Source organism: Vanessa cardui, chromosome 28 (assembly GCF_905220365.1).
Source record: "Vanessa cardui chromosome 28, ilVanCard2.1, whole genome shotgun sequence".
In the NCBI taxonomy this organism is placed as follows: Eukaryota; Metazoa; Arthropoda; class Insecta; order Lepidoptera; family Nymphalidae; genus Vanessa; species Vanessa cardui.
In genome coordinates this window covers 4,833,540-4,850,688 of record NC_061150.1, presented here as the reverse complement: position 1 = coordinate 4,850,688, position 17,149 = coordinate 4,833,540, and the positions used below count along the sequence as shown (strand labels likewise).

Sequence of the window (17,149 nt, the reverse complement as noted above, 5' to 3'; positions counted from 1 at the left end):
CTTTTTTTCTATTTTTATAAGAACTAACAACCCACCCTGGCCTAACACGCCATGTTATTTGGACATCTTCTATACACATAATAAAATTGGAGTGTCTGTTTGTATACATTAAGCACATGAAAATTCAGTGGTACTAACCACTGGGCCATCTCCACTCTCGAGATGCCCGAAGATCTTTCAAAAGGAGATTCTAATTATACTAGTTCTAATAGTGTAAAATTTTCTTTTGAACATCGTCATTTACGAAGAGTGCGTGTGTGAGTTGGTGTGTGTTTTTTATTTTAAGTAATTAATCGAAAATCTGAATCCTTACGAGTGATTTGTTTTATAGGTTTTTTTTTTTAATTTTATATGAATCAACTATTTATTTTAATCATTTGTTGTTTATTTTACAGCGTCAAACAGCTCAGATTCCTTCACGATCAACCTGTACCCCTCCAGAGAGCTGATGGACCAGGCTTTTAAGGACCTCACAGCCTTCCTCAACTGGACGAGAATGGGGATCATCTATGAGGACTACGGAGTTGGTTTGTATATTTATCTTTAATACTAGCGAACTACCCCGGCTTTACATGTGCAAATTATTAATTAATATAGTTATGTACCCGATAGCACTCAGGAATAGGCTATTTGACTGGTTTTTAAAATCCATTTTATATTATTTAGTAGAGGTTAAGGGACCCAGTAAAAGTTGATTTTTTTATTTCTAATACATATTTGCCGAAAAATATCATATTGAAAATTCCATATTTAAATAACGCTCGAAAACGCTACTTGGACAATATGGCGCTGCAATGGGGTCTGTGACGTCTCTTTGCTGTATTTTAATCTGTGGTACATATAGTAGAAAAGCAAGGTTTACAAGAAAGTGACTTCATCATGAACCCGGCCAATCAGGAGCGTTTTGTGTCACGTGACAAATGTTTGAAGATTTCTTCATTTTTATTTATTGTATAAAATAAGTATTATTTTCATGTTTCGTTAGTAAATAACTATTTTTAAACTCATAACATACACTGATTACAATAATTTACGATTTATTTTTCGCATTGTCAAATAGCCTATTATGTAGCTTTCTAACAGTCAAAAACGACCTCCATGGTCGAGTGGTGTGTACACCGGTTTTCACGGGTACGCCACTCCGAGTCGATGTGGATACAGTTCATTAGTTTTATATGTTGTCTTGGGTCTGGGTGTTTGTGGTACCGTCGTTACTTCTGATTTTCCACAACACAAGTGGTTCGTGTACTAACCTTTGGGATTGAAACCTCTTTGGAATAGGCTAAACCCAGTGAGATAGTGCTCCTTTCAAAGACTATGGTTATATTTAACCGACTTCAAAAGAAAAAAGTTTCTCCGTTCGATTGTTTGTATGTATGTAGAAATGTTTGTCCGCGGTTATCTCGCGTTTGGCCGAAGCAATTTGGATGCGGTTTTCAGAAAAGTATTTGTTACATTAAGGAGATGGTTTTAATTAACCGACTCGAAAAGAAAGTAGGTTCTTAGTTTGACCTATGGGTATGTATGTATTAATATTAGAATAAGAATAATAATAAGAAAATGTTTATTCAGGACAAACATACATTTCAAACATAATTATTAAAAAAATAAAAATACAATAAAAAATCATAGGAAATATTTAACATTAACTAACTAACTAACAACATTAACTAATAACTATAAGGAGACAACAAAAAAAAAAAACAAAAAAAAAATAAAGGAAATTAAATACAAATAAACAAGCAGTCCTAACTTACGATGTGTCTCGAAAAGGTGAACCATTGAGCTTTTATATTGGATTAAAATTTGTAAGACAGAGATTTATCAATATATGTTGATGTATGTTACGTTGTATATGTTAGGCGAGTTGAACATAGTGCGTCTGGCGCGCGACGGGCGCGACATGTACGCGGTGCGCGTGGACGCGCGCGACTACCGGCGCGCGCTCGCGCAACTCAAAGCGCAGAACATCCGGCACGTCATCGTCGACACCGACCCCAGGCACCTCAAGCAGCTGTCCAGGGCCGTGAGTACACACACACACGCACACACACACACACACACACACACACACACACACACACACACACACACACAACACTATATTGTCCATGTAATTTATACAAAAACCTTCCTCTCGAACCACTTTATCTATAAAAAAAACGTAGCAAAATCCGTTGCGTACTTTTTAAAAATGTTGGCATAGATACGGACAGACAGCGGTAAGCGACTTTGTTTTATACTATGTAATGATTCCTGCTAATATGTAATCTTCCACGACTCTCTTACCCGCTGACGCTGTAGAGGTCACTCTTGCCAACAGCTACTGTTGTATAACGTTACCAATATTTAGAATCCAGTGGTTTTTCAAGGTCTTGAATATGTTTTATTCAACGTAGACGCACGCATGGGCCACCTGATGGTAAGTGGTCAACACGGCCCATAGACAATCCCGTTGTTAATAATAATAACCATTCCTAACATCGTTAATGAGGTTGGAAATTAATATGTAACTAAAAATACATTAGCTCACTCACCCTTCAAACCGTAACACAACGATAATACTCATTATTCTTTGGCGGTAGGACATCTGATGAGAGGTAACCTACCCAAATCCTGCATAAAGCCGTTTGATCTAGTAAATAGATTAATAGACTATTCAAGTTAACTAAATAAATAGATTCACAGACTATTCAAGTCAACTAAATAAATAGATTCACAGACTATTCAAGATTTTGATCAATGACATATTGTCTATTCAATGTTAAATTTGTTTGGACTATTTCAATTAGTAGCAAAAGTGTTGACATTTTATGACATCCTATTTATTATACTGGACTAATTTATTCGGACATATCTCTACTGTAAATTTGTAATTATTTCTGATATATAAATTCCGTTTTCAGATATTACAGCTGCAAATGAACAACGAAAACTACCATTACATTTTTACATCTTTTGTAAGTATATGAAAGTATATACTTATATTATAAATGCGAAAGCAACTTTATCTATTACCTCTTTAAGTTTCAAAATATGAATCTGAATTTTGATATAGTTTATTCAAGTAGGCTCTTATGAATCGCCATTTGACAAACTCAATAGTTACTCAAATCAAATCAAAATGAACTTTATTCAAGTAGGCCTTTGAATCGTCATTTTACAATTAGGTAAAGCTACTACCGGTAAGAAACTAGTTACTCTTTTTCAAAATTTAAAAATACAAAGTCTAACATGACTTAAAGTTAAATACAATTATACATATATGTAATATACTTATAAAATACATCTATTAATTTAAGCTGCTAAATCGATTTAGATGGAATTTATCTAGGAGATAGTTTGATACTATATATTTGTTTTTCTTTCTGGTTTGGATATCTATTTCATCTCGTGGAAGGACATGGAAAATTAGATAACAGAGTAAATAATGTATCGGGAATCAATCAACATTTCATTTAAATGTTAAAAAAGGGTAACTACTGAGTTTCTTGCCGGTTCTTCTCGGTAGAATCTATTTTCAGAGCCGGTGGTAGCTTCACTTAATTGTAAAATGACGATTCAAAAGTGCTTATAAAAGCCTACTTGAATAAAGTTTATTTTGATTTTTGATTTGTATGGGAGTAAAATAGGTGGTGATGAAATCGTCGTTCTAGAAATATATGTCGTAACAAATGAACGTCTTATCAGTTACATTATGATATATATATATATATAATATAAGTACTTGTATAAATTTATATGTGCAAAATTATAATTTTTGACGCTCGAAATGTACCAGGTCAAAATAGTTAATGTTGATATCGTTTCCACAAGGGCCGACTTTCGATCCGTTCCATTACAAAAAATGTCCCTCTGACATTGGGGGCCCTGGGTATATGCTCCATAATATGTTAAAACGGTACTTTTTTAAGTAAGTGGTCACCATCACCCACAGACAATGACGCTGTAAGAAATATTAACAATTCCTTACATCATCAATGTGCCGCCTTGGGAACTAAGATGTTATGTCCCTTGTGCCTGTAGTTACACTGCCTCACTCACCCTTCAAACCGGAACACAACAGTACTAAGTACTGTTATTTGGCGGTAGAATAACTGATGAGTGGGTGGTACCTACCCGAACGGACTTGCACAAAACCCTATCACCAAGTAAAATAAAGTAAAAGTAAAAAAATATACGTCTCAGTCACAAAAGGACATATTATCACAGAATCATATTATCTTCGCCGAGCATAACTATAACATTCCATAGCGAAATAATGCATTTATATTTATATTAATTATATATATTGTCTACCCGTGACCACGAACGCTGTAAAGCGCTCGAAACGTTGGGATGTCCAAAATAATTAATATACGCGATTCAAATCCGTTATAACTAGTTTTGTTTAAATGCATTTATATTTCTTCCAGGATATGGAACTCTTCGACCTGGAGGACTTTCTGTACAACCGGGTTAACATGAGCGGCTGGAGGCTGGTGGATCGCGATTCCGATAAAGTTAAAGACGCTCTACAAGTCATGGAAAAGTTCCATCCCATCGGCGCTTCTATACTAAGCGGCGGAAATATCAAGGTAGGGCTAGTTAGATAACCTGCATGTGTCTAATCTCAATGAAATTCTGTCACATATGTCCTACAAGGGATGGTAGAATGAGCTCCATACATTCTTCTTAAAATGAATTGCCCTTTGTCCAATTGTGAAAAATCTACAGGCACATGTACAGTTTTTTTAAACTATGGAAATACATTTAAATAAAACTAGTTATAACGGTATCACGAACGCTGTAAAGTGCTCGAAACGTCGGGATGCCAAAAATAATTAATATACGCGATTCAAATCCGTTATAACTAGTTTTATTTAAATGTGTAATAATCGCGAAAAATTTAAGACAACACTATGGAAATACATACTATGTATACCGCTTTTCATGGGTAACTCAACTCCGAGGTCCCGGGTTCTATTCCGAAGTCAATGTGGAAAAAGTTCATTAAATTTCTACATTGTATTGGGTCTGGGTGTTTGTGGTATCGTGACTGATTTTCCATAGCACAAATGCTTTAGCTACTAACATTGGGATCAGAGTAATGTATGTGATGTTGTCCAATAAAACGGCTGGTAGCGAGATTGGCGCTGAGCACTCGTCAGGTAGCGCATTTCCCGTCCGTTGCAGACGGAGCCGGCGCTGCTGTACGACGCGCTGCAGGTACTGGCGCTCGCGCTCGCGTCCACCAAGGAGGTGCACGCCACCAACGTCTCCTGCGAGGCGGAAACGCACATATCCCACGGGAAGATACTACTCGAGAATATCAACAAAGTGAGTTGGAGAACACTTAGTGGTAGGGCTTTGTGCAAGCCCGTCTGGGTAGGTACCACCCACTCATCAAATATTCTACCGCCAAATAACAGTACTCAGTATTGTTGTGTTCCGCTTTGAAGCCATAAGCCAGTGTAACTACAGGCACAAGGAACGTAACATCTTAGTTCCCAAGGTTGGTGGCACATTGACGATGTAAGAAATAGTTAATATTTCTTACAGCGTCATTGTCTATGGGTGATGGTGACCCCTTACCATCAGGTGTCCCATTAGCTCGTCCGCCAAACTATTCCATAAAAAAAATCTTTCTCGAATGTCAAACTTTCGAGAAGAACGTAGTCTCAATTTTCGTTAATTATAAAGTAAAGTGCTCCTGCCGAGTCTGTCCGCAATGAGCTCAAATGCTACCAAACGGGATTTTATGCGATTTTCAATAATGGCCAACCGAACCGGATTAGGGTAGCTGGACATGTAAACTAATATTATAAATGGGAAAAATGCTCTTTCACGGCGAAACTACTTGACTTTTTATGCCTAAAGCTGGACGACGAATCTCCAAAAAGTGAACGAAGCTAGGGGCAAAAACTAGTATGATATATTTCTCAGCATATGATCTGCATTGACTTAATATTAAGTGTACCTGATAGTACCAGAGTTTTTCAGAACTAGTTTCCGCTCCCTATTTCGCATACTTGTGGCCTTCTCACTTCGGTACCCTGTTCTCTCTTCTGTTTCATATCGATCGCTTAAATAGTTTAGACGCAAAATTGATACAAACAATTATTCTGCCGCAGTTTTTTCCGTATCCTAATAAACTTTTATTTTCTTTATTTCTTGAAATTCGGTAGCAATCACTGCGTATTACAGGTCCAAGCACACGGCCTCACAGGCCCCATAGCGTTCACGGACGGCATCCGGACCAGCTTCCAGCTGCAGCTGATGCGCCTGTCCGGCGGGGAGGGCGGGCGCGCCGTGCAGGCGGGCGCGTGGGCGCCCACGCGTGGGCTCGAGATCACCGACTCCGCCGCCTACAGGCGCGACCCGCCGCCCAACGTCACTCTTACAGTTGTGACCGTCGAGGTAAGAAAACGAATTTTCGGCTTTTTATATGAGAAGCGAAATATTTAAGATAAATCTAATGGTGGCTTTGTGGAAGCCACAAGGGTGTGCCATCTTAGTCCCTAAGGTTTGTGTTGCATTGGTTATGTAACAAATAGTTAAAATTTATACTTTGTCAATATCTGTGGGCAGTGGTTACCACTTACCATCAGATGGACCAGTTAGCAAACCACTTATCGAGGCCAGAAAAAAATACAGAATACCATTAATTTTTATTAAAAAAACGATGTTTATAAAAAAATCGTTTCCGCTCATGTCTGGAGTGTTTCTTCTCTAACTATTCGTAGATCTATGGCTTGTATAACTTATTTCTGGATCATTCGGCAAATATCATATAAATAGATGACCTTGACCTTACTTCTCAAAACGCAGTATACGATTACTCTTAAAAAAATAAGCCACTTTTATTTCTATAGGAGAAACCATACGTCATGGTCAAGGAGGGCTGGAACCTCCAGGGGAACGCCAGGTTTGAGGGATTCTGCATAGATCTCCTGGCGCGCGTAGCAGCTCGAGCTGGTTTCCAGTACCGGTTGAGGCTCGTCCCTGATAACATGTACGGTGCTTGGGACCCTGAGACCGGGCAATGGAACGGAATAGTCAAGGAATTGATGGAAAGAGTAAGTATATAGCCTTAGTTCAAACATATGTAGAGATTTGCTTATATGAATAGCCAATAAGTTGTTTAAATTAAAACACCTTAATGTTTTGGTAATGAAAATCAAAATCAGAATAAACTTTGCACTTTTGAATCATCATTATACAGTTAAGTGAAGCTACCGCCGGTTCGGAAAGTAGATTCTACCGAGAAGAACCTGCAAGAAACTCTTTTTCAACATTTAAAAAACACAAAGTCATATTAGTTAATACAATTATTTTAATTAATATATCCTGCTTGGATTCAACAGGTATAATATAATAGTAACAGCCTGTAAATTTCCCAATACTGGGCTAAAGCCTCTTCTCCATTAGAGGAAAACGTTTGGAGCATATTCCACCACGCTCCAATGAAGATTGGTTTAATACTTATGAAACTTTAATTTATTCAATTATAGAACGCAGATATAGCAGTCGCGTCTATGACCATAAACTATGCACGGGAAGCAGTCATAGACTTTACCAAACCCTTTATGAATTTGGGTATCGGAATATTATTTAAGGTAAGTTCTACATATTATTAAAGCAAAGTCCGTATAATTATACTTGGTGGTAGGGCTTTGTGCAAGCCCGTCTGGGTAGGTACCACCCACTCATCAGTTATTCTACCGCCAAACAACAGTATTCAGTATTGTTGTATTCCAGTTTGAAGGTTGAGCGAGCCAGTGTAACTACAGGCATAAGGGACATAACATCTTAGTTCCCAAGGTTGGTGGCGCATTGACGATGTAAGGAATAGTTAATATTTCTTACAGCTTTATTGTCTATGGGTGATCTCTTACCATCAGGTGGCCTATATGCTCGTCCTCCAACCTATACCATAAAAAAAAGATACCACTCATAACGTATTCTACCACTAGAGAGCAATAATTAGTAACGAGTTTTTGTATGAAGGATGAGTGCTAATGTGAGTTCAAGCACAGATATGACATCTTGGCTCCAAAGGTTGGTTGCACATTGGCGGATTCAAAAAACAGAGTTGAGATAGCCCATCCATATAGATTTAATGGTTCCTATATTCTTCTATGATTTTGGAACAGTGGTCTGTGAGGGTACGCTGGTTCTTCGCTTTGTCTTATCCCCCATTACCATGTTTTGAACATTTCATTTCATTTTTGATATTTCACGAGCTTGTTCCGCGGCAAATGTCGGCTGAAGCAATAAGAATAGCTCTGTTGGAAAAAGTCAAGTACAGCCTTTTAATATGCCACTGCTGCACAAAAATCCTCTTACTCTTGATGAAAAGGTCTGAAGAATGTTTCTCCATGCTAGTCCACGTACGGTTTGATGGACACATGGCAAATTTCAATCTAAAACTATAAGATCCTGAAAATGTCCCTCTGCTGGACTAAGGCCTCCTCATACACATAACATATTCCACCTCGCTGTTCCAATGCGGGTTGATGGAATACACATGTGGCAGAATATCTATTTAATTAGTCACATGAAAATATCCTAACGATGATTTCCTGCATCGAACACAAATTGATCACATGAATATTGCCCGGGTTTGAACCCTCAATCATCAGTTAAGATGCACGCGCTCTAACCACTGAGCCATCTGGCCTCAATTTTATTCTGGTACATGATTTCATGGCTTAAAAATACGAAACAAATGTTTAAGGTGCCATCATCTCAACCCACGCGGCTGTTCAGTTTCCTGAACCCGCTGGCGATAGAGATATGGCTGTACGTGCTCGCTGCGTACATCCTGGTGTCGTTCACACTGTTTGTGATGGCGAGATTCTCCCCGTACGAATGGTAAGTTCTTATTACATTGACAAAATCAAAATCAAAAATAAACTTTATTCAAGTGGGCTTTTACAAGCACTTTTGAATCTTCATTTTACAATTAAGTGAAGCTACCACCGGTTCGGAAAGTAGATTCTACCGAGAAGAACCGACAAGAAACTCATTAGTTACTCCTTTTCAACATTTAAAATATACAATCATAGTAGTTAAATACAATTATATATGTATGTAATGTATCCTGCCTGGAAGTCAACGGGTATTAATTCAAAGCTTTTTTCTCATCTACAATTTCGAAATACAAATTGAGACAAACATTTCTATAGTAAATTTGGTACCAAGTTTGTAGGGTTTTGGGTGAGGTATTATTGCTTTCATATACATCATTAAATAGCCATTCATTCCCCTATGGACGAAAAATACGAAACCAGGAAAAGTAAATAAGTCAGGTAAAGGGTATGCAGGTGTTAATGCTACCAAAGACTTGCTATTGTTAAATTCTCACAAAAAATACCAATAGCCCAATACATAAGGCTTTAGATAATTAGCACTCAAAAAGAAACTGAGGTCTTAAACAAACTGTCTTCTAAATAAAATGGCTTTCAAGAGCCTATGAAGCTTTAACTAGAATTCTATAATACACAAGTATAGTACGACACAACTTAGACGTAGCATCGGCAAATTCAATAAAACCGATTACTGCCGGTTAATACAACCAATAGAAACAGCTCCCTATCGCGCCATTCGACGCTATTCAACAAAACAACAACAACAATTTTCTATGGGTGATGGTGACCACTTACCATCTGGTGGCCAATATGCTCGCCCGCCAACCTATACCATAAAAAAAAATCTGCAATATTCACAATGTATATTCCAGGTCTTCGAGCACACACGTCTGCGGTCATGAAACGAAGCTCCTCACGAACCAGTTCAGCGTCTGTAATTCCTTCTGGTTCATAACTGGGACCTTCTTGAGGCAAGGATCTGGATTAAATCCTAAGGTAACTGTAGTGTTTGTATTTAAATAATAACTATGGTAATAGTTATTAACATTGTCTCGTGCTCACGGTGTGGTGGGGCGAACGTCATTCGGGCGAGAGCCATTGGCGAGAGCTGACGTGTCGCTTGCGCATACCGTGTGTTGTCGAGCCAGTGAACCGTTTAACGTAGTGTACACTACAGTAACCATCCCAATGCTGGACAAATTTATCTTTTTAGGAACAAGAGTTAGGAATTTAGTTCACAATGCCAATGGTGAGAACGTAAGATTTCCTGGAATTTTTTGCCAGAATTTTAGAGTTTATAAAGTCATTTTTGACGAGATAATTTTTTTCTATCTGCATTATTTTGAAAAATTGTGTAATTAAATGACACAGCAATTTTTACATGAAAATATCATATTGTTATATATGTATATTACGGGGTTTATTAAGACAAGCTACTATATATATGTTACGGGGTTTATTAAGACAAGTTACTGATACATAACTATGCTATTATTTTGGTATATATAAAACTCCAGATTACATGTGAGTGACTAACCAGAATTAAATGTACAATTGATTTTTTTGGGTATAAAATCTTTTTATAATTGCACTAAATTTATTTAAAATTACAATAATATCGATAACATTAATAAAACTAATTTAGTAGTAGCAGATTTTGGCTAGTTTAGTCAAATTACGATAATCAACATTTAATATGAAATCAAAAACGACGTAAATACGAAAATCAATACTTGGTGGTAGGGCTTTGTGCAAGCCCGTCTGGGTAGGTACCATCCATTCGTCGGTTATTCTACCGCCAAATGACAGTACTCAGTATTGTTGTGTTCCGGTTTGAAGGGTGAGTGAGTCAGTGTAACTACAGGCACAAGGGATATAACATCTTAGTTCCCAAGGTTGGTGGCGCATTGACGATGTAAGGAATCCTACTACTATTATAAAGGCGAAAGTTTGTATGTATGGATGTATGGATGTTTGTTACTCTTTCACGTAAAAACTACTGAATGGATTTGAATGAAACTTTACCACAATATAGCTTATACATCAGAATAACACATAGGCTACAATTTTTGAGGTTTCCAATGTGAGGTCGTAATAAAACACATTTTTTGCGCTTACATTGCAAACGCTGACTGAATCCTACAGATAGATCAAAATAACGTACTACAGTATTGTACAACTTAAAAAGGTCTACAAAAAAGTCCGTGATGGTAAATGTTTATCTCTTAGGAATAACCCACAATAACCATTTTTTATCCTTTACTTTGTACGAGAAATAATGGCTTATTTACGAAGCGATTTTAAGCGATTACTAGACTAGACGGGACAAACCTGAAGTCCACGCGAACGAAGTCGCGGGCAAAAGCTAGTAGTTAATATTTCTTACAGCGTCATTGTTTATGGGCGATCATAGCTGTTATTGTGCAGGCGACCTCGACGCGCATAGTGGGGGGCATCTGGTGGTTCTTCACGCTGATCATCCTGTCGTCGTACACGGCCAACCTGGCGGCGTTCCTGACGGTGGAGCGCACGGTGCTGCCCATACAGAGCGCGGCCGACCTCGCGGCGCAGACCAGCGTGCAGTACGGAACCCTCAACGGCGGCTCCACTATGACCTTCTTCAGGGTGAGTTTAGAACCGTATTTAAGAACTACTAATCCAAAAACGAGTCTCGATGAGTCGAGATGGCCCAGTGGTTAGAACGCGTGCATCTTAACCGATGATTGCGGGTTCAAACCCAGGCGAGCACCGCTGATTCATGTGCTTAATTTGTGTTTATAATTCATCTCGTACTCGGCGGTGAAGGAAAACATCCTGGAGGAAACCTGCATGTGACAAATTTCATAGAAATTCTGCCACATGTGTATTCCACCAACCCGCATTGGAACAGCGTGGTGGAATATATTCCAAACCTTCTCCTCTAAGGGAGAGGAGGCCTTTAGCCCAGCAGTGGGAATTTACAGGCTGTTGTTGTTGTTGTAATCTAAAAACGGATGACGTCAGAACATCAGATGTCATCGATTTGATGGTGACGAATAACCGATCTGGTATGTCAAAGCATCCAAAGTACAATGACCATAATATTTGCCCTCTCTCTTTTACATTACAGTAACTCATCTGTGAGAAAGAGATGAATAGACGTCACACCAATTTCGATGTTACATTCGTTTCATCTCTTTCTCACATATCGTACAATGTTAAGTTAAACAAAGACGGCGATACCTGAAATCGATCGTTAAAAATTTAATAGCTTACTCGCGGCAGATTTGTAAATCAGCCACTGCATAAATAGTTGTAAAGTTATTATTATTATTTAAAAAAAAAAACAAAATAAAATGAAAACTGTTCTAAATTTTGACGTCGGTATAATTTATATACTTACATTAAATCTATTTCTTTTTTTTTGTGGAAACTTCGAGAATTTATTACGTGTATTCTACTTCTAGAAAAATCTAGAAACATTAATGGTTGATATTACATAATATTGTACTGAAGCCATAAGTTTATTTCTTTTCCTAGGACTCAAACATAGATATATACCAGAAGATGTGGCAGCACATGTCGACTGCGACCCCACCAGCGCTCGTCTCCTCCTACGAGGAGGGGGTCCGAAGGGTTCTGATGGGGAATTATGCGTTCCTCATGGAGTCCACCATGCTAGACCATAGAGTACAGAGGGACTGCAATTTGACGCAGATTGGAGGTCTCCTAGATTCGAAGGTGAGTATCGTGATAGTAAAACGTGTCGTAAGATAATGTAAACGTAAATTCAAATCGCTTATAAAAAATACATTGGTAAAAAAGGCATATTATTCGATACATAATTTTGTAGATGATAAAAAAGAGTGGAATTAATCCCTGTTGACTTCCAGACAGGATATATCAATTTAAATAATTGTATTAACTAACATGACTGTACTTTTTTTTAAATGTTGAAAAAGATTAACTACTGAGTTTCTTGCCGGTTCTTCTCGGTAGAATCTACTTTCCGAACCGGTGGTAGCTTCACTTAATTGTAAAGTGACGATTCAAAAGTGCTTGTAAAAGCCCACTTGAATAAAGTATATTTTGATTTTGATTTTGATTGAGTTTAATTTGTATTTAACATCACAAAGCTACATCCCAATAAAACTTAGTACTTATGAATTTTTAGTTTTAGCAATTTAGCGTCAAAGTCGTTACTTCCCAGTCGTTTCCTCATCACTGAGGATCGTGACCACCATGCGTGTGGCTCTCCTGAACACTTCGTACCACCTTCCTCCAGCCATTCCTATTCTTTGCCATTCGTAGGCAAGCCTGGGCACATGATCCTGTGGCTGACTTTACCGTATCCACAGGGACGACGCTCTTCTTCCTCTCTTCCCCTCGTCGTTGTTACATAAAAACGAGCAAATATTCATAATATAATATTAAACAACTAGTAGTAGTAGTAACAGCCTGTAAATTTCCCACTGCTGAGATAAGACCTCCTTTTCCGTTAAGGAGAGGGCTTGGAACATATTCCACCACGCTGTTCCAATGCGGGTTGGTAGAATGCACATGTGGCAGAATTTCGATGAAATTAGACACATGCAGATTTCCTTGTTTCCCATGTTTTCCTTCACCGCCGAGCACGAGATGAATTATAAACACAAATTAAACACATATAATATATAGTGGTGCTTGCCTGTGTTTGAACCCGTAATCATCGGTTAAGATGCACGCGTTCTAACCACTGGGCCATCTCGACTCAACTATAAAACATCACTTAATATATTTAGCTATTTCATCTAGGGTTACGGTATAGCAACGTGGAAGGGCAGCCCTTGGCGCGACAAGATCTCCTTAGCGATATTAGAGCTGCAAGAGAAGGGCGTGATACAGATACTGTACGACAAGTGGTGGAAGAACACGGGCGACGTCTGCAACCGGGACGGCAAGGACAGCAAGGCGAACCCTTTAGGTGTGCAAAACATTGGTGAGTGCTCGTACTATAGATCACGTGCTATTATTATACCTTTACACGCTTTTATTAGCTCGATCTCTATGGTATCTTCTTAAAATCTCTGTGTCTTGAGCAAATTTTATGACGTTGATTTTTCTGAATTTTTTGCTGATTTTTTTTCGCTAGAAACAAATTTCTGAATGGGCTTGTTAAATTGATTAAAGGTCTTCGAAATCGTCAATAGTGCAATGGTGTACGGGCTTAGTGATGTAAATGTCGCAAGATCCTGATCATTTGGGCTATTGACGTCCCCGTTAAAACAAGTGATAAGCTGAAAAGGGGTGAATAGGAATATTGGTATTTTCTTAATTAATTTGGGACATTAGTATTTTTTTATGATATAGGTTGACGGACGAGCATATGGGCCACCTGATGGTAAGTGGTCACCATCACCCTTAGACAATGACGCTGTAAGAAATATTAACTATTCCTTACATCGTCAATGCCACCAACCTTGGGAACTAAGATATTATGTCCCTTGTGCCCGTAGTTACACTGGCTCACTCATCCTTCAAACCGGAACACAACAATACTGAGTACTGTTATTTGGCGGTAGAATAACTGGTGAGTGGGTGGTACCTACCCAGACGGGCTTGCACAAAGCCCTACCACCAAGTATTCAAATATTTCTTTAAAGAGGAAATAAATAGTGCTAATCTTCCTGTATTGTTCATGATTAAATCCTAATTATAATTCCAGGGGGTGTGTTTGTGACGTTACTGTGTGGGTTGGTTCTGGCCATTGTGGTAGCGATATTGGAGTTCTGCTGGAATACGAGGAAGAACGCCTCGCAGGGTCGACAGTCGCTCTGCAGCGAAATGGGTCAGGTCTGTAACGACTTCACTTCTTACGTCAACTTGACTAATAACACGACGATCTTTCTTTGGAAAAACTGCTTTTAATTACAGTGCATATGTGTGTGTGCGCAAATATAGCTGCATTATTTACTGTCATAATCTGTTGTGAGGGAAAAGGGACACGATTGGTCAACGGCTTGTAGTGCTTTTAGAGGAACGTCAGAAAATGCTGCTGATTTGAATTTAGATCCACGAGACCTGCAATCATAATCTACTGTTGAGAATACATGTTAGTGATAATCCTATTTATTTAATTTATACAGGAATTAAGAACAGCAATGAGAGGAGGTTCCTCGAGAACAGTCCTGAGACCTGGATGTTCCAGGTGTTCGCCGGGAACGCATGTGCCACCAGCGCCATCCAGATACGAGGTACTTTAACAATCATCAGTTTTAAGAATCCAAACTCAGTTTGATTAGATATAAATACTTTTATTTTAACATAATTGGTTCAATCGGAACAATTACAAGTTGGACAATCAATCACCCTTAATTATTAAGATAACCCTGTTAATCCCGGATTCTGACCACCGACTGTTTTTCCCTCTTCCTTTCCCATTCTTCTCTTCTTCTTGTCACTTCACAATCTGTCCGGTCATCCAATTGTTCAGCCGAGCTCAGTCGTGATTGGCCGCTGTTTTCACCAGCCAAAAAAAATAAAAATCATCACATAAGTAATTTTATACATAAACTAGCTGTTGCTTGAATTATGGTAATAAATAACTTAACAGACTAATTAAAAATATTACCTTAATTTAAGACCTTTTTGTAAATAACTGGCGGTTCATTCATTTCCATGCAGTCCATTTTAAAGATTTGTTCCTGTGCTTTGTTAATTGACTTTAAGCTCAAACTCCACTCTTTTGAACTTAAAAGTTATATTACACTGTTTCTCATCTAACAATCTATCATCAAGTGATTGTACTTGGTGGTAGGGCTTTGTGCAAGCCCGTCTGGGTAGGTACCACCCACTCATCAGTTATTCTACCGCCAAACAACAGTACTCAGTATTGTTGTGTTCCGGTTTGAAGGGTGAGTGAGCCAGTGTAACTACAGGCACAAGGGACATAGCATCTTAGTTCCCAAGGTTGGTGGCACATTAACGATGTAAGGAATAGTTAATATTTCTTACAGTTTTATTGTCAATGGGTGATAGTGACCACTTACCATCACGGTGGCCTATATGCTCGTCGGCCAACCTATACCATAAAAAACAGAGAAAACTGTAGCCCCCATGAATTCCAATGGAGTGCCGTAACTATTAGTCTGGTGCCGTTGCATAATTTTTGAGGTCTTAACCCTAATCCCTCTCAAAGGTTTAAACCCTCAGTAACGCTATTGGTATAACAATCTCCTAACTTAAAAATGACGCACCTCAGGACTAACCTATATGTAATTTCAACCTTAGGGGTAGATTATCCAAAAACGCTTAAATACATTTCTTCTCATTTCTAACGTCTCAAAAATATCGTTTCATATTTCTAACTTCAAAGATGGCAGACTTCCAGATTAACCATAATACGAAACCCTTTAGGGCTAAAATATTCAGAAAACTAAAATACGTCTCTACTCATTTTTAATCAGTATCCCAAAAGTTTCATAGTTCTGACTTAAAAAATTGCGGAATTCCAAACTAACATACGAACTTGCAATCCTTTTTACACCCCTTATCCAATAATATTACTGAGTGATTTTAGCAATATGCAACGGCACCAGACTAATAGTTACGGCACTCCATCGGTATGTCATAGGGGCTACAGTTATCACTTGATGATGGATGGATAGATGAGAAACAGTGTAATATTTCTTTTAAGTTCAAAAGGGAACAGTTCGCGTTTAATTCGATTAACAAAACACAAGGTCAAGTCTTTAAAATTGACTGCATGGACATGAATGAAACACCAGTGTTCTTTACAAAGAGTTCTTAAACTAACGTAATATTTAAATTAGTCTATTGAGTTATTTTTAAACTTTTTTCACGCGAGCAAGGCCAAGGACAACAGCTAGTTTTATGTATATAGATTTGAACACCATTTATAATTATTCAAAATCGGAGGACGAGATGGTTACGTCTATAGAACAATGCTTTCGTCGAATCGTCTGAACCCATAAGGTGTCCGATAAGTTCCAATCACGCCCCAGACTCATGGCATGGCGCCCCGTGTGCAGACGGACGCGTCGAGCACGGTGGAGCTGAAGGAGCTCCGCTGGTCGTAGCGCGCGGCGCGGCGCGGCGGCTCCGCGCCCGCCTCGCCCGCGCCCGCCCCGCGCCGCCCCGCGCACGCGCCGCGTGAGTAACACACCACACACAACACACACTTGTCATTAGCTTTTACATACCCATAGTTCTATATCCGTACACATTTATACGCGTACCAAGTTTCCTTGCTCTTCCTTGCGAATATGTGCTCAGCATACATTGCACGCACACATTCGCAGCGCATGTTATGTTAAACA

The 17,149-nt window shown here is 38.6% G+C and overlaps 1 protein-coding gene across 2 annotated transcripts in view; it reads left to right on the top strand.

The window, feature by feature from the left end:
• LOC124541613 (glutamate receptor ionotropic, kainate 2) overlaps positions 1-16,941 on the top strand; it is a 98,727-nt gene extending 81,786 nt beyond the window's left edge. Inside the window, exons 5-20 of one of the 2 annotated variants that reach the window (XM_047119537.1) lie at positions 396-527; positions 1,863-2,026; positions 2,907-2,960; positions 4,416-4,577; positions 5,176-5,319; positions 6,187-6,399; positions 6,855-7,058; positions 7,494-7,598; positions 8,720-8,856; positions 9,725-9,848; positions 11,280-11,477; positions 12,372-12,572; positions 13,626-13,809; positions 14,536-14,663; positions 14,957-15,064; positions 16,862-16,941. In XM_047119537.1, coding sequence (XP_046975493.1) covers positions 396-527; positions 1,863-2,026; positions 2,907-2,960; positions 4,416-4,577; positions 5,176-5,319; positions 6,187-6,399; positions 6,855-7,058; positions 7,494-7,598; positions 8,720-8,856; positions 9,725-9,848; positions 11,280-11,477; positions 12,372-12,572; positions 13,626-13,809; positions 14,536-14,663; positions 14,957-15,064; positions 16,862-16,909 — 2,306 coding nt within the window. In that variant the 3' untranslated portion in view covers positions 16,910-16,941. Of the gene's footprint in view, positions 1-395; positions 528-1,862; positions 2,027-2,906; positions 2,961-4,415; positions 4,578-5,175; positions 5,320-6,186; positions 6,400-6,854; positions 7,059-7,493; positions 7,599-8,719; positions 8,857-9,724; positions 9,849-11,279; positions 11,478-12,371; positions 12,573-13,625; positions 13,810-14,535; positions 14,664-14,956; positions 15,065-16,834 lie in introns of both variants that reach the window. The other variant, XM_047119536.1, reaches the window with a different exon arrangement.
• Positions 16,942-17,149: the final 208 nt, after the last annotated feature.